The 22900-nt window shown below is 46.6% G+C and overlaps 1 protein-coding gene and 1 non-coding gene across 2 annotated transcripts in view; one reads left to right on the forward strand and one right to left on the reverse strand.

Annotated features, from left to right (window-relative positions):
* Positions 1–338: 338 nt before the first annotated feature.
* On the forward strand, positions 339–420 carry TRNAS-GCU (transfer RNA serine (anticodon GCU)). Its single transcript has one exon. It is a non-coding gene; the product is annotated as a tRNA-Ser (tRNA).
* Positions 421–5932: 5512 nt separating this feature from the next.
* LOC144936050 (neuromedin-U receptor 2-like) overlaps positions 5933–22900 on the reverse strand; it is a 44341-nt gene continuing 27373 nt past the window's right edge. Inside the window, exons 3-4 of the mRNA XM_078862860.1 lie at positions 6558–6683; positions 5933–6252 (exon numbers count right to left, since the gene is read on the reverse strand). Of these exons, the coding sequence (XP_078718986.1) occupies positions 5933–6252; positions 6558–6683 (446 nt within the window). The remainder of the gene's footprint in view (positions 6253–6557; positions 6684–22900) is intronic.

The raw sequence follows: 22900 nt of genomic DNA on the forward strand, positions 1-22900 counted from the left end.
TCACAATTAGGGGTCATAAGTTGATTTCAGATTCCATTTAGTCTAATTTTAAATCCTTTATATTAAGTTCACTTGCTTGCGCGCTTACGACCGTGCAAATCTTTCGGTCGTTTTTTAACCCACTTCCCGTGATCCAATCGAGCTGACATTTTCCACACAGACTCGTTGTGCGTGACAATTTATTTTCGTGAATTTTTTTTCCAACATTTTACACTTTTTAGGAAAAAATAATGGTATGACTGTGTGTGTGTGGGGGGGGGGGAGTCTGTTTGTATGTATGTGCGTGCAAGTCTTCATTCTGGTTCTGGTTGTATGTGCTTGCGTGTGTGAGTGCATGAGACGAGGTGGCCGAGTGGTTAAGGTGATGGACTGCTAATCCATTGTGCTCTGCACGCGTGGGTTCAAATCCCCCCTTCGTCGCGATTTAAAAAAAAATCCTTTATATTAAGATCACTTGCTTGCTTGCGCGCTTACGACCGTGCAAATCTTTCGGTCGTTTTTTTACCCACTTCCCGTGATCCAATCGAGCTGACATTTTGCACACAGACTCGTTGTGCGTGACAATTAATTTTCGTGAAAATGTTTTTCCAAAATTTTACACTTTTTAGAAAAAAGAAATTATATGTAATTACCAATTGCTTAATGGTGGGAGGCAATCAACTGACCCATAGGTGGCAGCCATCTCAAGCCAGAGGACGAGAGGACTCTAGCCGCCACGCATATAAAGGATTTATAGTGAAAAACTTTGTTTTTACAGGTTAATTTTTTACCATCTTGCGTTCCAACTAAAAAAAAAGAATTCGTTTTCATGCACCAACACTTGCATAAACGATATATTTTCAAGGTCACAATTCGATGCCCGTATTGTATCGTCCGTTTGAAGAAGCAATTCCTAATTTTGTGTCCACTCGCACCTCCGATTAGCACTGTTGGCTATGTACGGTGTGAAAGATGTTTAACATACATACATGTTATACCACCACACGGTTTTCCATCTGTATGTATGTTGAACCTCTTTTGTACCGTACGTAGCCAACCATACTAATCGAAGTTGCAGGAGAAGGACAGCACACGATGTCGTGCTGCATCTCGTGTATGCACGGCATATTTAAGCGCTGGTATAGTGTAAGATGTACCACCATCCAGTGTCGTAGGCTGGTCGCCATGGGGCCTGGTACTAGAAATGAAAAGAGGCTCCCTGTTCAATTTCCCTCCCTTTCTGGCCTGTGGGATCCTAGTGCCGTTGCACCGTCTGCACACTCAATGCCTATCCCACTGATCACGGTGTTGGCTTGAATATCCGTGAATACGATGGTGGTGGCATAGCGGTTAGCGCGCTGCGCTATGAATCCGGCGATCCGGGTTTGATTCCCGCTCACGGTCGACACCAGTGACGATTATCTGAACAGGTCTTGGGCATCCCCTAGGTCGACTCGGCCTTAAATGAGTATCTGGTGCAGTGTGTCAATACTGGGAAGACCAAAGCGGTCGGGCGTGGTGCTGGCCACCCACCCTCTCGTGTGCAGTGCCGGCCTTCAGAAGTGCTAACAGCACTTAAGGCTATATGGGGGATTTTGTTTCCGTCTTTTTGGTGTTGAAGGCATGAGGTTGCGAAGGCTGTGAGGTGCCAATCGTTCGTGCAGCAGTTGATTGATGGTCCACCAATAATACATTGCGTCTTCTCAAATATTCCAAGCAATCTTGCATTAAATTGTCCAAACATCCCCAATGCCTATCCCGCCATGAAACATAATCCTGAGACTTGGGACTTACCAGGCTAAATCATTGACAACAGTACAGAAAGAGCACTTAATTTGGACATAACCCACCTCTGAGGATAACAATGACATATAATAGAAATAAAATAAAATGTATTTTAATTCTTTTTACTACGTGACTTTACCGAAAAACCCCAAGAATATGAATCCTTGCAGTCATGAAAGCTTCAAATCTAGAACTTATAATGTATATGTTTATTGGCATGTGATGAACAAATGTGATACAGCATGACGAAGCAGATGGCTAAGGAAGTGACTGTGTTCTCCCCGTGGTCACGTGGATTTTTCTCCGGGTCCTCTGGGTTTTCCCCTCCACATTTAGAATCAATGCGCATTTAAAGTAGTTGGTTGCTATAAATTCCCACGTGACAAGCCACTTTCGTTGAGCTATCATTTGTGGCCAGGTCGCTTCTGAAAAAAAGATACTAGATAGCTCAGTGGGCCTTACCTGGTACAATATATATTTTTAAATGTTTAGGTAAGTTAGACTGGACTGTCTGAAGGGACCAGGGCCAGTACTGATATCACTCGCTACTCGTGGTATAGCCATAGCCGGGAGTCGAACTCGAGTGGTTGAGATCAGTGGCCCGTGCGCAAGCCGCTGCACCATCGCTCTTCCTCACATTGGGAAAATACGTACTGCACATAAAATACACACGCCTCAAACTTTACTCACAATAGGCACAATTACAAAATAACAATCAATAACGACATAAATTATTTACAAAAGCGATGCAAGTTTCATTGGATTGGATGCCATGAATGTGAATATCATCACATTAAATTACTCTGACCAGTCCGATTACAGTATAGCTACAAACGCAACACGTGATATCCCATATGGCTGAGTCTTGGATGTAAATATTCGAACGCTTTCATTTGTGAAGTTGCCTCAATTAGCAACACGCGCAATAACAAAGTGAACTCGCTGCCCGGCGCGTACAGTCGCCGTGGCTGTTGGTGGAAATGGATTCAACACTATTGCGCATCCAGCCACCACTTATCTCGTTCCCGTTGCACAACGGGGACAAAGGTTCAGGGGTTCGTGATGCCAGACATCGTGCAACCCCATCTGAATTGTGGTGCGTTCATTCGTGGGCCGGCACCTGCGCAGCCCAGCGTGGGTGGCACGAAAGCAGAGGTGCCCCACCTCCCCGCCGGAAAGCCAAGTTCACCAGAAAGCCACCGGAAAAGCCACCGAAAAGCCATGTTCAAATACCACTCACGGGTCAACTCGGTCATCTCGCCACGGCGGAAATTCTCAAACTTGTTTAGCCCGAGGACCATCCAGCCGATGCAAACATTTCCGTGGACCGCACAGCGCCCCCACCCCTGGTGACAAAACGCATTCATATCTCTCTCTAAATGGACTCCTCCACTTACGAGCACTCGACTTACGAACTTTCAGAGATACGTATGCCCAGTTACCCGTTTGGACCGAGAGTCGTAAGTTCAACCACCGCGCAACAGATGGTGGTGGTGGCATCTACATATGCAGAACGTGAAGAACCAGTGACATCTACATTTACAGGACATGATACAACTTTTAAAGCCATTCCCTCGTGTTTCGTGTACATGCCGTGCCACATGCTTGGAATCGACAGTAGTAGAGTTGGACACGAGAACGAATCGACTTACGAACAGACCTCTGAAACTTAACTCGTTCGTAAGTGGAGGAGTCCCTGTAATACAAAATGATTAATATTACCGCAACATAAAAACATGTTTTTTTTTTACGCAGCTATAAGGTTTTTTAAGGGGGAGGAGGGGGGGCATTTATATATCAGGGTTAGGGTAGTTTAATCAGGGTAGTTTAACGAACTTTTTTTTTTAACCAAATATAAGTAAAATATTAATTCATGTCAGAAACAAAAGGTATAATAGACGTCATTATTGCCCGGATCACGGGCCCCGCGGACCACCTCGAGGAGTGTCCCGGATCACCGACCGGGGGTACCAGGGAACCACACTCCTGAGAGCCACTGCTCCAGGGTGCACAACAACAAAAAAGTCAGACTTGGCCGTGTTGATTAGTGTTAATGAGTCCCTGCTATAGTAATGTAGATTGTCCACCATTAGTTCAAAGCCAGCGATGGTCAGTGCTGCCCATTGCTTCTTTGACTCGAGACACTGCAGCTGTGATAAACAAAACAACACGGCGAATTGGGCCAGTGGGTTCCTCTGGCACAACCGTCACGTTCCCCTCTGATTTCGGTGGCGTAACCAAGTGTCCGTTCGTCACCCCCCTCTCGAGCAACAATGTTTGCATGTCACTCTCCCCGTGGTTGCGTGAATTTATTTCTCCGGGTCCTCCGGGTTTTCCCTTCACATTTATAAACATGCATTGAGATTATTGAGATAAATTTGCTGCTAGAAATGTCCAAATGATAAGCCACTGTGTTGAGCTACAATTTGTGGCCTGGTCACTTCTGAAAAAGAAGTTCATACCTCTGATCGTTGCCTGATAGGATGGGGATGGTTTAGTTTTATTTGTGTTTGGGTGATTTGTTTACCTTTCTTGTACTCTGCACTGCTATCGTGTTTTTGTTTAGAGCTCATCGGATTCCTCCAGTACTAATACATATTCTAAATCTGTGCTTAAAGGACAATAACAACAATATTTTGGGTTATTCAGTGGTCAACACAATTCCAACGTTGACTTTCGTCCCAAGAGTACAACAGCTGACAAAGTCACGCCAGCACACAAAGACAAATAGCAGTTGAGTTGGCTGCTGGCCGAGTGAGCGATCGTGCGCTCACGGTGACGGGCTAAGCGCTGATTTGAGAACGACAGATTGAAACTTAACTTTCACACGTAAACAGTTCCCCCCAACTAATTTAAAACAAGAGTACTCATACATCTCGGGTGAAGGAATTCGTCGTCATTGTGGGCACATGTAATTGTTCTCTTGCTGGTGGCCTTGTGTTGCTTTGACGTTCGCGTGATGCCCTACCGGTCTGTTTAATTGCTGCATCGCAGGAGGTTGTATGACAAAGACTGCGTGTCCACATTTAGAGTGAGCACAGCGAACTAGCGTGTGCAATACCCGACAGTCAAGAATTAGAAATGCAAATGATGTTATAGATAGTCCGGATAATGGCCTTACACCGTTACATTAATTTGCCGCTGTGGTGTACTGGTGAGCAAAACTGGACTTGCAAGACGGGGGTCAACGGTGAAACGATTGGAGCAGGTTTCTTGAAGCTCCCCTGCCTCTGACGACTTGGCATTATGAATCGGTACTCTGCAGTTGTTCGATCGGCAGGTCACATGTGTTGGGGTATAGTTTGGGTTGCTCTCACCAATTTAAAGCTGTGATGTTAACTACCTCGCCTAGTATGCAGAAGGTCGGGGGTTCGATCTCGACCCTGACGCCTGCTGTATATTTGGGGTTTGCATGTTCTCCCCGTGGTGGTGTGGGTTTTTTTCTCCGGGTCCTCCGGTTTTTCCCTCCACATTTAGAAACATGCATTGAGATTATGTAGATTATTGTGCTAGCATAAATGTCCAAATGATAAGCCACTTTGTTGAGCTATCATTTATGATCAGGTTGCTTTAGAAACACAAGTTAATACCTCAGTGGGGTTTGCCTGGTAGGATGGGGATGGTTTAGTTGTATGTGATTTGGTGATTTGTTTACCTTTCTTGTACTTTGCACTACGATCATATGTTTGTATTGTGTGTTGTTGTAACGTTCTTACCCCGTGCCCCTTCTGGACATCTGTGAAAACGAGCTTTATAGCTCATTGGATTCCTCGGGTATAAATAAATATTCTGATTCTAATTCTGCAAGAGGTAGGTCAAATATCCTCTATCGGAGGCCTTTCCATCAGTAGTGGCATGCCAGTGCAGGGCTGCACTTTTCCCGTTTACTTTTACCATGGTAATAATTTAGGACGTCAAACACCACTGTCTTTCATGCACCTCCAAATATACAGCAGGCATCAGGGTCGGGATCGAACCCACGCACTTCTGCATACCAGGCATGTATCATAGTGCCACAGTATTGCATTTCAACCGTTAAGAAAAGCACTCAAATATGTTTGTTAGAACCCCGAAAAATCCGACACTGGGGCTGCAGTCTCTAAAAGGCCCCGCTGCATCAATCCGGGCCTCCTGAGCTTCTCGGTGGCTTACAGCCGGCAGTTCCTCTTCACAGGCAGATGTGATGGATGCTCTCCCTGGTCACCGGTAGTGTGGCCGTCCGCGCGGCGGTTCCTGCGGCGTTGGCCTGCGCCGGGAGCAGCGGCGCGGGGCAGCCCAGGTCGACGAGCTCGCCCAGATTGAGCGTCTGGCCGCTGAGCGCCGTCAGGCTGTGGCGGTTCACCAGCGACAGCTTGGCAGGACTGGAGCCCAGCGAGGTGCTCCGGCTGAGCTGGCGGAAGAGCAGCTCGCGGAAGGCGGCGCGGAAGCGCGTCGAGAGCAGGTTGTAGATGATCGGGTTGACGGCGGAGCTCAGGTAAAATAGGACGCCTGCAGGGGAGAAACGACGCGGTGGTTTTGCAGTCAGGGGTGAAAGTAAGAAATATAAACAGCCATTCCCACCTCCCATGTAGCAGCCTACACAGGACTGTTGGGGCAAGTGCTGTCTATCAACGTAATTATTTCAAGCGACTCTGATATTCAGTTACGTAGCTTGTCCGTCGCATAATTTTTGCATTCACTTGACTCATACAACTATAATATCTGCTTTGGGCCCCCTTGAGAAAGAGACATTTCGGTCTCAATGCATTGTTGCCCACGTTCGAGTCGGGGCTGCGTCCGCACTCGCACTGCACCTGCCATGATGTGCACAGTGTTGAACACGAGCGCCAGGGTCTCGGTCCACTTGGTGACGAAGCTGTAGAAGAGACGGTCGACGTGGAACGGAGCCCAGCACAGCCCAAACACCAGCACCAGCACGACTGCTCACGCACACAGCATGGAGTGCAGCACTCATCATCCCATTACTGCAAACAGCAACGTAGCTTCACCGCACACGCTCTGGCTATGCTCGACTTCCTGCTCGACTTTCTGCTCGACTTCCTGCCCCAGAGGATTGCTTTGCAATACGGAATCTGGTGGGGAAGAGGTCTGGGTTTAAAAAAATGCAGGTTTCTCGGATTATCTGATTTTTCAGGACGATTTAGGATATTTTCTGGTTTTCTGATCATTGGCATAATGTATCAATGAAAATGTATTTAATATATTCATCAATTGTGCAATAATTATGTACCAATGTCTCTGTAAAATGTCTTTCTGCTAACGATAGTGACGTCACCCAATGTCACCTAACACCACTTTTGGCGTGAAAAGCGCAAACGTTTCTACGGACCATTCCGAAAACAAAAATCTATTTCCATTCATACATAATATAACATATCCAGGCCTGATTTCAGATTTGCTTTGCATTAATCTCCAAACCAGTGGACGCCCTTTCAGACATCCACTGATGAGAGATGGAGCGATGGGATGGCTCCCACTTCGGTTATTATTCTTGCCCCATCGTCCCTTCTTAGCGACGTGTCCTACCCAAGCCCACGAACTTTTTCTAAACGGTTTGGATGACGTCGGCAACCTGCGTATGTCCCCTAATCCGCGTTTTTCCCATTCCTGTCTCAGTGTCATTCTCAGCGTGCATATCTCCATGCTTGCCATCCCTGCAGACCCCTTTAATTGCTTCCTTTCTCTCCTCCCCTTGATCGCTTCCTCGAAATGTTCCCCAACACTTGTCCGTGTGTAAGTCTCACTATGGGACATTACACTTGTGCCACTGTGGTGGTGCATTACCCACGTATGTACATATGTTGAACTTCTTTCACATCGTATGCAAAATATGAATACGTTTTACCCTTTGTGACAATGAAACAGAAGGTGTTAAGATGTTCAAACACCAAATAGAAACCTGTTGCAAGGAATCGTGTCTGAATGAACCACACATACTTGTGGTGAGCATGCAAACAAACATGCTCTGATAATTATTTATGCATTGTCATTGAAACTGATTGGCCTGCACCAGAGACCGCCTTCTTCATGGCCTAGTCTCACCAGTGTCAGACCAAAGAACGCACCGTACGTAGCCAACAGTACAGAACGTGTACGTTGTTGTTGTGGCTAAATAGTCCAGCGGTTAGCAGCACCAACTTTTGCTACTAAGGCACAAGGTGCTAAGCTAGTTTGCATAGAGCCAGTTTTGTGGGGCTGTTATAAAGGCACCGTCATTTTGACGACACTTAGCCGAATGTCATTTAAGAATCCATAAATAATATTGTTCGCAGTTAGATTAAGGAAACGTAATTATAGCAGCCCGTGAAGGTCATTGCGAACGTGTCACAAACTCAGTTGCTACATTTACAAAAATCACCCGCAAAATTAAATACTGTATTCCCAAATGCACGGAGACATTCTGAAAAGGCAATGCCGCGCATGCAGTGCGGATATAATATTGGGAAGGAGCCTCCGATTCGACTTTACCTTGATGCCAAAATTATATTTGTGGTCAAGGGTGGATGGAATGATCCAGGACACAGCTGTCCTCGTAAAATATGTATTCTTATTCATATTCAACTCGGTATTTTTTCATTATAATCCAACCGTCTGAGGACTAGGTTAAGGGAAAAGTTTAATCTCGGACTAAAGCATGAGTGGCGTATGCAGAATGAGGGCAGCGTATATTTCCTTGTAACCTTGAAACGAGAGGACTCTTTCTGCAATGCAATCAATGGGGAAATAAGAATAGCATTGTCTGTGATGAATTAATCCTCCCCCTGAAGATGACAATCATAGCAATAATAACATAATTAATTCAAAACTTTTACCAAGCCACTGCTGGATGAAGGCCTCCTCCTGCTGTATGACGTGTGGGCATGTTTGACCATGCTTCACCACACCAATCAGTGTGGGCTGGGTGAAAGGGCAGCATGGGACTGGCTCAGATGTCAATCGCCACTTATGTTAGCAGTGGCACAGAAACAAACCGTGCCACTCCGCTCAACCCGCTGCAGATGGCACAGATATATTACTATGTGGTACTGTATGAGGAATTGCTTCATGTGATGAGGCAACGTTGACCACAATTTCAAGTGAGAACATTATACAAACTGGGTTGTAAGCCTATATTTGTATACAAAGGTTTAGGGGCATTAATCTCTAAACTGAAATTGGAACCTGCCTTACCATGTAATTGCCAATCAGATGTGTAATGTGTGCCACGTTGCCTAATCAGGAGGGCTGACGGTTGGGGTGAAAAGAGTTGCGCTGGTGTTCGACCACTCAGAGTCCTGGCTGTTAGGTATTTCAGCTTTTTATTACTCCCCGAGCTGACATCGACCATCCCAGGCAGAGGAGTTACAACCGTGGAGCAGGCTATCACAAAAACAACATCAACTGAATAGAATCAATACAAGATCAGCCACACACATCCACTGACACCTAAGGTCCCTACCGCTTCCCCGAGACACACACGGAAGCTTTTGGGGGGTAAAGGGGGGTCGTCCACCTCCCCTACGCAACTCTGCTTCAGAGTTCCCGCGTTCCTCCTCCAGAGGTTTTCCCCCTCTCCTATGCAACTCTGCTTCACAAATTCGGGCTCTCCTTTAATAGGGCTGCGCAGCCTATTGTTCGGTCCCTGTGCCAATCCCGAGAGAGGTCCGTCTATAAATAGCCTACGTTTCGCTAGACCTGGTTGGCGTGTTCTCCCCCAAAACCCGTTCCCACACCGGCCTGACCACACTCTCTCCAGCTCACGGGGAAGGCTTCACGCACTACGCCACAATGTGTTAGATCACAGCAACACTTGCTTTGAGGTATTCCATTAAAATATACATCAATGTTGAGATTGGACCCTGGGTAAGGAAAGCATTACTCTATGTCATATTATATATGTTCTTGCCAGGGGACATTTGTAGGCAAATGGACACTAGGGACATTCTCTCACTTCATGGATTTAAACACACACACACACACATCCTGCGAAAGTGAATAAAACATAGAAAATTACTGTCGCAATTTTTATGGTACCAGCTGAAAAGTGCGCAAAGAAGCACGGAGGGATGCATGCTTTGATTTATACTGAGAGACAAACAAGCGGAAATGTGGACCAGTGAAACAATCGGGGACATCACCTTGACGGAAGTAAGCCTTAGAAGAAGGAACATCAGACCCAGACTCACTTCGGGAAGGATTTTTGTTGTTTTCCTTTCTCATAGACGCAATACGTTCACAACGCAAACATGGACGAGGGGAATACAGGTCACGAGCGCGCAATAAACACCGGAAAGATACTCCCACGGAGAAGGAAGGCGACTGGAGGCACTTGGGGCTCACTGACCTACCACCATAGGGGTAACGTTCACGAGCAGCAGATTTGTAAGGGAAGGGGAGAGGAGGGAAGAAAGGGAGGGAGGGGGGTAATGTAAGCAAACAAAACCACTTCGGGAAGGATTTAAAATGGCTGTGATTGAGCCAAAGTGTTCTCATTATGACAGGGAACATAAGGAAACGAGTGTCCAAATCTAAGAAGCCATATACTTGACTTAAAGCTTTCGTGACTGCGGGACTTTACCGAAAGACCCAAAGAGTAAGCCATATAATGTATATAATAAGATCATGGAATGCAACAATGTTTGAGATGACAATGATTGCAGGCTAAGTTTAAAGAGCAAATGCAAGGCATGAGACGGACTCTTCGATAGCACTGATTTTTGGCATGAAAAGATGACGGGAGATTCTATAAAAAACGTATAAACACTCATTAATTGGCTGTACCATCTTAATATATAGAGGACTACAGAGTTTGGACAATCGTTGATAGCGTGGCCCATGGCCTGGCTGCCATCCAAGCTCAGCTGTGGTTCCTCAACGATTGTGAGATGCAATCTGCATGAGTTAAACCAAATGTAACTAAACATTATTATGATTATTTTTTTTTTAAATAGGGAATAGGATAGAATGTACCCTACAGTTGGCAGATGTATTAGGAAGAGAAGCTCAACGAATATAAGTGGATTATTCTCCAGGTCCTCCGGTTTTCCCCTCCACATTTATAAACATGCAGTTAGAGTATTTGGCTGCTAGAAATGTCCACACGACGATAAGCCACTTCGGTGGCCAGGCCACTCTTGAAAAAGAGCTATACTGCTCAGTGGGCCTTACCTGGTTAAAAAACAAAAACTGTTGAATAGTTTATAATTTCAGGTAATGTTGCTTGTGGTCTTCTTGTGCAGGCATTCGGTCAGACAGTAGAAAAAAGAGAGAACATATTCGGATCATTCAGAGGCCATTGCAGCTGTGTGCATGTTTATTAAGGCAGCTACATCCAGCAGAGCTCTTGGGGCGTTTAAGTCCACTTGTGTCACCAGCATTACCACGGGGATGGATGGTGGTTCGTGCCCTGTGTTATCAACTAATATTACATTATTTTAAAAGCTAAACTATTTTTAGTTTACGCGGTAAGGCCCACTGCGCTACATAGCTCTTTTCAACGAAGTGATTTATCACGAGGAAATGTATAGCAGCCGCATACTCTAAATGCATGTTGATTCTAAATGTAGAGGGAAAACCCAAAGAACCCGGAAAAAAATCCACGCGACCTCGGGGAGAGAGAAAGACAAGCGAACAACAAATACGTCGGCGTCAGTCGGGGTCGAACCCACAGCCTCCTGTATACCAGGCGAGGTAGTTCACATCTTGCCACCGTTATGAACTCGCCCGCCTCCGTGTGATTCCCAGCCAAGGCTTGATGTAAGTACTGGCGGATTTGAACAGGTCCTAGGCAGCCAGCTGCCTCCACCAACCCGCAAAAACCAGTTAGACCATACTTCACCATGCTGGTCATTGCGGGTTGGTGGGGGCAGCGAGCGACCCCCACCCGCCCCAACCCCCACGACTTAAACGGCGTGCGTTGGGAGGCCTTCGCCCAGAAGATCGACAAAAAGGCTGTGTTCGTTTCACGCATGAGCGCCACGCTCGATATCTGCGCAAAATGCCCCCGCGATGCAAAGCCGCACCTGCGCATCTCATCCTGGACGTTCTCCATCGCAGCATCGTCTTCGCAAGTTTCGTTTCCATGTGCGGGTTATTTTTCATGGCCACCAAGCAGCTACTTGGCTTGTGCTGTTGCTCTGGAGACCGGGAGATCGACGATCGATGTTCGGTCGCCGCGTTGATGTAAAATTAAGAACTCTCCAGTATAGCGATGCAATACCCCGATCCACAAACACGAAGAAGATATCACCACTGCGATACACTACTCCGCTACTGCTCCTGCCCGCAGTTATCTGCCTTTACCACCACCTGAATGTGAAATTGTAGTCGTTGCTCTGCATCTACAGCAGCAGCCGTACAAAAGAAGTTGTAGAAGCAGCTACTTTCCCAGCAGCACTCTCTGTGTCTTCTGCGTGTGCCGGAGCATCTGTTCCACTTAAGTAGAACACTCCGACAACACAATGCCTGCACATCGGGGAACGCTGTAAATAATTACTCTTTACAAGTAATTGTGTTTGCATAGTAAACAAAACAAAGAAATATTACTAATTCTGCCATCATTGTGTAAACAGGTGCTCTAACGAATGGCACGACGGAGTGCTTCGCTGTCCATTCAGATATTGGCTATTTGTTGGTACCTGAATATCATCAGGATTCGTGAATTAAGCAACATGCATTGCGATACATTTTGCTTTCATTCACTCGCTCTCCTTGCTGCTTATGGGAGTAACGCAGCTAATTAACATCGATTTCGTTGCAAACGCAATTGTGAAAGCAACTTGCTGCGTGCGATTGAAATTTGTTCAATAAAGCTCTAAAATGTGCTACCGAAACGGAACACGTTACATTTGTGCACGAGTAGAATTTTATTTTAGAAAAAAATAAAAACATTTTCAAACATCCGATGAAACCTCGTAAGGACTTTGAGGGACCCCCCCCTCTTTGAGACATTCACGAGGTGTGACGCCATTTTATTTGAGGAGGAGGAGACAAGTCACGAGGTGTGACGCCATTTTCTCTTAGAGCCCTGCGTGTGTTCCCGATTGCCCCAAGATAGCATGTAGTGTTTATGCAATTTGTACTTTTTTATTCACTTGCTTAGCTTTCCTGTACTTTGCACTTCTCTCGTGTTTTTGTATTGTTTGTTGCTGTAACTCTAACTCGCCACTACTAGACAGCTGTAAAAAAAAAGAGATGCATAAGTCATCGAATTCTTCCAGTCGAAATAAAGATTTGGATAGAGATTCTAATGTAAGCAGAGAACACCTATGCATACAGAGGATAAAAAACCCAGCAAAGCCATGCACTGCAGCCAAGCAGCAACCTACTTTCTGTTCTGCCCTGCATGCCACGAGTTTATATACATGTCAAGTCAAAAGTACGGCTCATTGTTTTAAGTTAATTTTTTCCCTGCGTTGTATTAAATGTGCACTTTACTAATGTTCTGAACAAACCGGGACCACTTGCAACATGCTGTGCATGGAGACACGTTTTTATTTACTGAATTATTACATCCATAATGTCCATTTCAATGGAAGGCGTTTCACAACCTTCACTTCTATTGATGTCTGTGCATTAATATATACGCAACCTTCAACTTGCGTGACTTCATCCTCGCATACATCGTGTATACCGTCGATGAATTATTGACGACCACGACGCTTGTTCAATTTCCTTCCTTTATAAAGACCAGAATCCATTCATGTAGGAATATTTTTGCAAGAAAGATTCGGGGGGAATCGAAGCAGCCTCCTTTATTGCTCCATTCATTTTAGTTTATCTTGGAGAGAGACGAGCCACAGACTTGGCCGCAATGTATATCCCACGTCACTTTCTCTCTACCTCTATCGCCTTCTCGACCAGAATCCTTCCCCAATAATATTTTACCCAAGTGCAAGTATGCAGGAGGTCGTGGGTTCGATACCGACCCTGATGCCTGCTATATATTTGGAGTTTGCATATTCTCCCTGTGGTCGCATGGATTTTTATCCGGGTCCTCCGTGTTTTTCCTCCATATCTACTACAATAATAATAATTTATCGCCCTTTAAAAATATTCTCAGGGTGCTGACAATAGTTCTCAGACACATGCGTTTCGAGTATTTGGTTTCTATACATTTTCACTTCGTTGAGCAATTATTTGCGGTCAGGTCACTTCAGAAAAATAGCTATATAGCTCAGTGAGCCTTAGCTGGTAAAATAAAAAGTTTAGTTGAATTAAATAAGTAATATAAAAAAAAATTAAACACGCTTTAATGAAATATACCGTACTCGTAATGGCAGAACTCCACGACTCCAGGAAGTGGCCACAAAGCTTGCCATAACGTAAGGGGCCGTGGTGATTTACAGCCAACGTCAGTTGAGCGTGGACAATTACACCCAAGCCGAAACATAATATATAAAAAATAATGTTTAAAATTTTTATTTTTTATGATAGAAGTTTGCAGTCGATAGCACATTGGGAAGTGGGTTAAAATTAAGTTACAAGATTTGAGGATACGACAACAACAACAGACAGAGTGAGTTAAATAAAAGCGTGTAAAATAGTTTAAGTTTAGTTTTACAACAATGTTGAATTGATAATTTGTGCAGTGAGAACTGAATCTTAATATTAAGTGATGTATTCATATTTGGGTACATATGTAGTGCTCGGACCGACACGACAGCTTTTTGTCTTTCCTTGGTTCTTTATTCAATTATATACAGTGAGGGAAAAAAGTATTTGATCCCCTGCTGATTTTGTACGTTTGTCCACTGACAAAGAAATGATCATTCTATACTTTTAATGGTAAGTTCATTTGAACAGTGAGAGACAGAATAACAATACAAAAATCCAGAAAAACGCGTGTCAAAAATGTTATAAATTGATTTGAATTTAATGAGGGAAATAAGTATTTGACCCCCTCTCAATCAGAAAGATTTCTGGCTCCCAGGTGTCTTTTATACAGGTGTAGGACTTGAAATATCACGCGCCACGCGTTCTATTGCTAGGAAAGCGAGCAGAGTACAGTGGGAGCATCTGAGGACACGGTTGTTGTTGTCGTGGCATTAAGGGGGGGGGGGGGGTCGTTAAGAGACGCGACAGGTGTTAGGGGTGACTGAGGACGCAGGCCGGTGATTGGTCAGAAGGGTGAGTGGCTAATGACCGGCGCCGGCCTGGCGGCAATAACATGGTCACGTGAGGCTGGGGACGAGTAGCAAAGCGGGGGACGAGATAATTGATTGGGACTGATTGGTGCGGTGATGAAGGGGACAGCGTAACAGAGAGACGGGAGTCTTGGTTGGGATTGGAGCTGGAGTGGTTGGTGCCCAGGAGAGAGATGGAGCAGCAGTGAGCAGGAATAGATACGATAAGGATAGAGAGAACACAGTGTACGGTTAGTAGTGGATAGAGAGACCGCAGTGTACGGTAGCAGTGGATAGAGAGAACACAGTGTACGGTAGGAACGGAGAGACATGGAGTGTTGTTAATGGCAGGTCGTGCATTGGAGTGAACGGAGAGACCCGGAGCGATGATGAGGAGGAGGTGTGAACTCTACTCGTGAATAAACGAGACGAGAAAGACAACGAGAGTACGAGTCCTACACAGGTAATGAGCTGAGATTAGGAGCACACTCTTAAAGGGAGTGCTCCTAATCTCAACTTGTTACCTGTATAAAAGACACCTGTTCACAGAAGCAATCAATCAGATTCCAAACTCTCCACCATGGCCAAGACCAAAGAGCTCTCCAAGAATGTCAGGGACAAGATTGTAGACCTACACAAGGCTGGAATGGGCTATAAGACCATCGCCAAGCAGCTTGGTGAGAAGGTGACAACAGTTGGTGCGATTATTCGGAAATGGAAGAAACACAAAAGAACTGTCAATCTCCCTCGTCCTGGGGCTTCATGCAAGATCACACCTCGTGGAGTTGCAATGATCATGAGAACGGTGATGAATCAGCCCAGAACTACACAGGAGGATCTTGTCAATGATCTCAAGGCAGCTGGGACCATAGTCACCAAGAAAACAGTTGGTAACACACTACACCGTGAAGGACTGAAATCCTGCAGCGCCCGCAAGGTCCCCCTGCTCAAGAAAGCACATATACATGCCCGTCTGAAGTTTGCCAATGAACATCTGAATGATTCAGAGGACAACTGGGTGAAAGTGTTGTGGTCAGATGAGACCAAAATGGAGCTCTTTGGCATCAACTCAACTTGCCGTGTTTGGAAGAGGATGAATGCTGCCTATAACCCCAAGAACACCATCCCCACCGTTAAACATGGAGGTGGAAACATTATGCTTTGGGGGTGTTTTTCTGCTAAGGGGACAGGACAACTTCACCGTATCAAAGGGACAATGGATGGGGCCATGTACCGTCAAATCTTGGGTGAGAACCTCCTTCCCTCAGCCAGGGCATTGAAAATGGGTCGTGGATGGGTATTCCAGCATGACAATAACCCAAACCACACGGTCAAGGCAACAAAGGAGTGGCTCAAGAAGAAGCACATTAAGGTCCTGGAGTGGCCTAGCCAGTCTCCAGACCTTAATCCCATAGAACATCTGTGATGGGAGCTGAAGGTTCGAGTTGCCAAAACGTCAGCCTCGAAACCTTAATGACTTGGAGAAGATCTGCAAGAGGAGTGGGACGAAATCTCTCCTGAGATGTATGCAAACCTGGTGGCCAACTACAAGAAACGTCTGACCTCTGTGATTGCCAACAAGGGTTTTGCCACCAAGTACTAAGTCATGTTGTGCAGAGGGGTCAAATACTTATTTCCCTCATTAAAATGCAAATCAATTTATAACATTTTTGACATGCGTTCTTCTGGATTTTTTTGTTGTTATTCTGTCTCTCACTGTTCAAAATAAACCTACCATTAAAATTATAGACTGATCATTTCTTTGTCAGTGGGAAAACGTACAAAATCAGCAGGGGATAAAATACTTTTTTCCCTCACTGTAGTTCCACATTTCTCCCGTCAACACCGCTCAATGTTCCTCCGTACATTCCAACCCACAACTCTCCGTCAACATCACTCAATATTCCTCCGCTCGCTTGCTGCACACCGCTGGCCTCGCTCGCTCCCTTCTGCTCCTCCGTCGACTCTCCTCTCCGCTCTCTCTCTCCAGCTCGGCTGCTCTTTATCAACTCCGTCGTCCCACTCCGTCGTAACTCTCCGTCGTCACTCTCCGTTGTCTCTCTCTCCACTGATGCTTCCGTTACTATGCTGGACTCACTATCCACTGCTACCCTACGCTGTACTCACTCTATCCGCTGCTCCGTCTCTCCATCCGTTCGTCTCTCGTCCCAGGCACCAACAACTCCCGTTTCACTCCACCATCTCACACTTTATCCCCGAACCAATTATCCCTAATTAATTAGGTCATCCCCCGCGACGCCACTTGCCCCCAGCCCCCGGTGCCACGTCGTGTTGTTATTCCAGACACGCCGGCGCCAATCTCAGATAACAGCCCCTTTCGTCCAATCAATGCCCTGCGTCCTCAATTACCCCCGGCCACCTACGTCCCCCTTAATTATCACGCCACCTTAATTTGTGCAACAACAACGGCTAGCCAATCAGCGCCCTATGTCCTCGTTCGCCCTCACTGTCCGCCACGTGCGCGCATACCGACCCAGCGCGTGATGCGTGTCTCAAGCACTACAGATATAAATGAACATCTCATTGGACAGCAGTATATAATGCATAATTTTTTTGCTAGTGAAGACGTCGGTTGTCCAAATTACCAATTGGACTTACAGCACAGAATTTGAAAAGGGAAGCGTTTCTGAAATCTCCCACCGCCTCTCTTTACATAGCAGTATAAATTGGCTCACCACAGTTAGTGGTGGAGTAAAGTGTGGGTACTCCCACCTCTCCCAAGACATCTAAACAGCATGGAAGGGTCAGCCAAATACAGCAATACCCCGACTTACGTCGGGGATGCGTTCCTGAAAGGTGCGACGACAAATATCGAGACGACGTCAATCAAAGCTATTTACAGGGTAGGTTTTTGAGGCAAAGGCTGAGAAGCGACGGATAACGAGAAAGGACGGATGCTGCTGTCAACGACGTAAGTGTGGGGATTGAGGTGAAGCGAATCAGGTAGCGGTGTTAATAATAAAGTGGCGACGTTTTGTGAATCCATGTAACAGGCGAACACGTCAGTCAGGGCATTACTGCACACTCTATCGGGGTTCTCTGGAGCACCCACACGTGACCTGGCCAGGGGTTAATGAAGTATTACGTTCCTCTTGGATCGATCACAAAAAAAAACAAGTGCGACTTTGTTGGAAGCCAGCAACTGTTGTCCTATTTCATCTAATATTTAAAGTGCGCCTTCACTCAAGGCGCTTGACATAGCTTACACACCGTTACCAGAGTAGAGTGATTTATATGGCACGGGCGTGCTACAAGTGTCGTGCCATTGAATGAGTTACTGTAGCGTGTGGAGCTGGGAGATTAGTAGACAATGGACTTAAGGGTAGCAGCCAGTTGGACCCGTGGGCCAAGCCTGGAGCCTTCTGGGGGATTCAGAAGGGTGCATGGCCGAGGGCGGAGCTTGGCCACTCTGGAGATAATAAAGGGCGAGCTCCAACTCACAGTCAGGGCTGCTGCCATCGGTAATGGAACTCGTCATGCTGCTATCGTCGTGGTCTTCGCCTGTTCAAGTTGTGGGTCTTGAAGAATGTTGGCTGTCCCGACCCGGTATGGAGTTATCCCCTATGGCAGTGAGAGCCGGAATAAACAAGAGGAATAACGCCTCCTACTAGTGTCTCTGAATTAGTACACTACACAAGGATTGATGAATGAATAACAGCAATAGAGCGGTAGTGGGGAATCATAAAAGGGTACGGGATAGATGGAGAGAAGAAGATCGCTTGTGTTTTTTGCTTTTATTTTAGATTTTTTTTTCTATTTACGTGACTTTGCCGAATGAACCAAGAATATGAATTCCTGCAGTCACGAAAGTTTTAAGTCTAAATTTGGTATCGCATAACCAATTACGATACCAGCCGGTAGGTATTGAGATACTCAACATGGTCTGCACCGTCACTGGCGTCGCATATCAGACTGTGACGTTTGTATCGCCGCGTCTCTCCGTGGTCTTGTCCATGACTTGTAGCGTGCCTGGTGGCTCTGCAATCCACACACTGGCCAGTATTGAACAACTCGCCGCACATTTGTGCATCTGTATTATTGTTGAACTTCTTTCGTAAATGGCCAACCGTGCTAATTGGAGGTGTGGGGGATGGGTAACAAACTAAACACCAAAAGCATTTTAAAGAGAAAGTAGTTTTCAAAATTGATTTCAAAGTGCGAAACTCCATTGGCTTCCTACTATCAGAAGAAAGAGCGCTCCAGACGGCTGCAGAAGCACATCTTAATGCACGCGATGCAGTGACTGTCTTTGTTTGATAGCTAGCCAAACGCCGCTGCGAGGATGACCGGAGTTCGCGTCATGATGGTTTATGACGAGTCTTTAAGTTAGTTCCATAATGGGCTGTGAGATGGGGCGAATGCAAACCAAATGTCACCAACCCCAGAAAAAAAAATGGGTCCATACGCCTCCACTTTTCCCATCTGAATATATGAATAACTGATGTGACGTGCTCGCGATTTTTATTCAAGCCTGCTGTGGATGTTTAAGTGTCAGACTCGATTTGCCATTTTTTGGCCGTTTTCTTCCTAACGGCACTGAGGTTGCCATAGAGCAGACCTCCGTTTCCATGACTTTCAATGGCACCGTGATTGCTGGTGTAACTTCATTCCACTTAAAGTTTAAACTTCGCCGTCACAGTACAGCTACCTAAAGGATAGTCCTAAATGGGAACCATTAGATATTTTTTTTCCCGACCGTAATTACAACGTGAGATCCCATTAAGTTTTCCATCAGTCTTTTACAAGGATGATCAGTGCCCCGCGCCTGGCTTTTTTTAACGCGCACACACAACGCCGCCTGTCTGCACGGCATACATCAGCCAAGTTAAATATACTCTAATGGCACTCCGTTAGCGATTTACCGATGCTGAGGTGTGAAATAGTGGAGGCGTCTCAGGGCAGCGCTAAAGTGGTTTTGGCGTTACGCCCGCGACAGCGATTCTCTCATTTAATTTGAGCAGATGTCCATTAGTGGCAGGTGCATGCTGTTTCTCACGGCAAAAGCATCATGTCATCAACAACGCCCCGTTTTAGGTGGCATTATACGCATGGATACAAGGGCCTCGACGAGATTGTGGCACCGTGAACATTTCGGAATAATTTCTATGTAATTTTCATTCGTATCCAAAGGCCAATTATCATTCCAAAATGACCAAATTATGTTTCTTGAATGCCCGGCGGCGCTAATATGCGTTTGTGTGATTCGGTGCACGAAGTGTGCGTTTTTTAATTGGAATTGGTCGCAATGTTGATGGTGTTGGTGATGGTGAGTGCCGAACTGCACGTTCACAAGCGATTCCCCTTGCACAAGTCACTGCTGCCGCCGTCGCTATCCACTGTACCCACTGTTGCGCGAATGCATTAAATCACAAATCAGCACAAGTCTGTTTTATACACAGTGTTGACGGCATTGGACACCGTGAAAATATGTAAATGAGACTCAGAAATGGCATTAATGTAGGCTCCAAAACGGTTGTTTTGTTGATGCAGTGAAAAAGTATTACGTCCAAATAGAGTTCGCACGACTTGTTTTAAGAAGTCCGGACAAACCCTTACGCATGTGCGTCTCTCATCAGAATGATTCGACGCAGCGGCGAAATTTCTCGCCATTATTTGGTCCTCACTGCCGCAACGAACCCGAGGCACCGCACTGTGGGTGGCTCCAGGTGGGCGCTTCGGCAGAGCCAGCGACGTTTTCTCCTCAATGTTGGCGCCCCTTCACTTCGACATCTTCAAGCCTCCAACCCGCGTGTGTCTGAGGTCCCGACAGCCAATGCGGATATCACCACGGCCCGACGACTCCGACTGTATGCAGGGCGAGGAGTGGAGATGCGTGGAATGGAGATGCGTGGATGTGTGCCTGACAAGGACCTCGTCAGTGATCCGTATGTCCAGATTGCCACAGTGCTTCGACCTCCCAAGGCGCCAGGGGGGTTTGAGTAGAATCGCCAGGGTGTGTGCCGCTTCTGAACATTGATAGGGCGTACGGCGTGACAGCCCGCAGTGTGCTGGAGGAGGAAGCTGTCGCGTGGCTCTCTGGCTATGCGGGGCTGGTGTCCACTCACATATAGCACTGACATGTGTATTTAACTATTGATGTATGTCCCTTGCGTGGCTGGTGCTCTAACTATATTGCAGTCGCGTGTAAAAGCATTCGCTAAATAAAGAAATAAACAACTGGCTTGAACAAACCGATTCAAGAAGACACGGCGAGCGGGACACCGGCTCGGCTTCTGGTTGCCTGGTTTCAAAACGAACGCTTCTACCCAAGGTTCACCCGAAAGTTCCGGCCGTGAATGCATTGATACAATTTCCTTGCAGCGATGAACGCGACTCGCGAGGCAATTTTGAGACCCCGACGTGCAGCGGGGGGTGGGTGGGGGGGAGAGCTGCCACCCCCCGCCGTGCACAAATTAACGGGCGAGAGGAGGGGACGCCGTGGCACGGAGTGGAGACGAAAGAAGGGAGGCCGGGAACGACATTCTATCGCCAGAGTTTAGTCGGACAGGCGAGACACGCTGCCTGCATACGCCGCCACAGGCACCGCCAAACGCCACTCCGCAGACAATACCGCAATGAGCTCTCCCTCTCAGTCGCCAAGAATAGCGCCACGATTTATGTGCCGACCGGCCCAAAAGCCAAATTACCGCCTGGCTTAAAGCTTAGCGAGTCTGCTGTCCACTGCCCTTTTCGCCGCGTGAAAGTAAAAACTCGCGTCAAACCACTTCTCAGCCAAGTCACCCGTTTGAGAGCAGAAGATAAAAAATAAATAGACTCCACGTTGCGCCCCAAATGGAAGCATGTGCTGCAGTGTTGCGTCGATAAGATGCAGTGCGGATAATGATGCAGTCACCGTTTTATAAATAGTCTACATTACAACGGTGGTTGTCCTATAGAGATTGGCCTTGGCCATAAGAATGTGGAATGTCTGCCAGTCACACGCTGTGACCAATAGAGATGAGAACCGCCCACCCGTTGTCTGGGTATCAACTTGACTTTGACCGCGAGGTCCTTGTTAGACATCACAAGCATCGCGCTGTTGATGGCACACTGTTCTGAATTGCAGTGCCGGATGAGGGCCTCCACACACCGGTGCGGGGGACCACGGGGGTTATGTGACAATATTTCACCAAGCCGGTCGGTGTGCGTTTGTGAAGATGGGTGCAAAGACATAGAACAAGCAATATATATTGGACAGCTATCGATGTCTATGCATTGCCCTCTGCTCTCCCCACGTAGCACCACAAGCCGTATGACAAGCTGTCTGTGCTTGGGGTTTTCCCATCCAAGCACTGGCCAGGCTCATGACATCGTCGCGTTCTCGGCTATTTTATTTGCCCAGCGCTGATGTCGCACCGTGCGTTCAACATGATGCAACGGCCACCTACGGCAGATCACAACCTAAGTGTGGATGCCACTTGAAACTGTTCGGTTTGGCAAAGAATCGTACTGCCAATTTGCAAGGCATTCCATAAACCACATCGCAAGATCGCGTGAGTGCGTGGGTAAACATCGGCCTGACCTTGTCGCCAGGCTGAGAGTGGACGTGCCGGTTGGTAACCCAGGCCACCGCGACGCATCGCACATTGGGTAAGGAGCCATCGCTATCGCTGCTATACCTGCTGGCTCTGATACAGCAGCAGCAAACAGCCTTGCTCCAGGGAAAGCAAAGTTAAATACTTCTCCAGAATAAACACCATGCTAACAGATACAGCCTCAAGACTGACACTGGCAGTCTGAACTAAACTAAAAATGTTTTTATTTGACCAGGTAAGGGCCACATAGCTATACAGCTTTTTTTCAGAAGCTATCTGGCGACAAATGATAGCTCAACGAAGTGGCTTATCACGTGGAAATTCCTAGCAGCCAAATTATCTAAACGCACGTTGCTTTTAAATGTGGAGAGAGAAAACCGGAGGACCCAGAGAAAAATCCGCGCGGCCACGGGGAGAACATGCAAACTCCAAATATACAGGCGTCGCGGTCGGGATCAACCCACAACCTCCTGTATA

Source organism: Lampetra fluviatilis, chromosome 15, assembly GCF_964198595.1.
Source record: "Lampetra fluviatilis chromosome 15, kcLamFluv1.1, whole genome shotgun sequence".
Lineage (NCBI taxonomy): Eukaryota > Metazoa > Chordata > Hyperoartia > Petromyzontiformes > Petromyzontidae > Lampetra > Lampetra fluviatilis.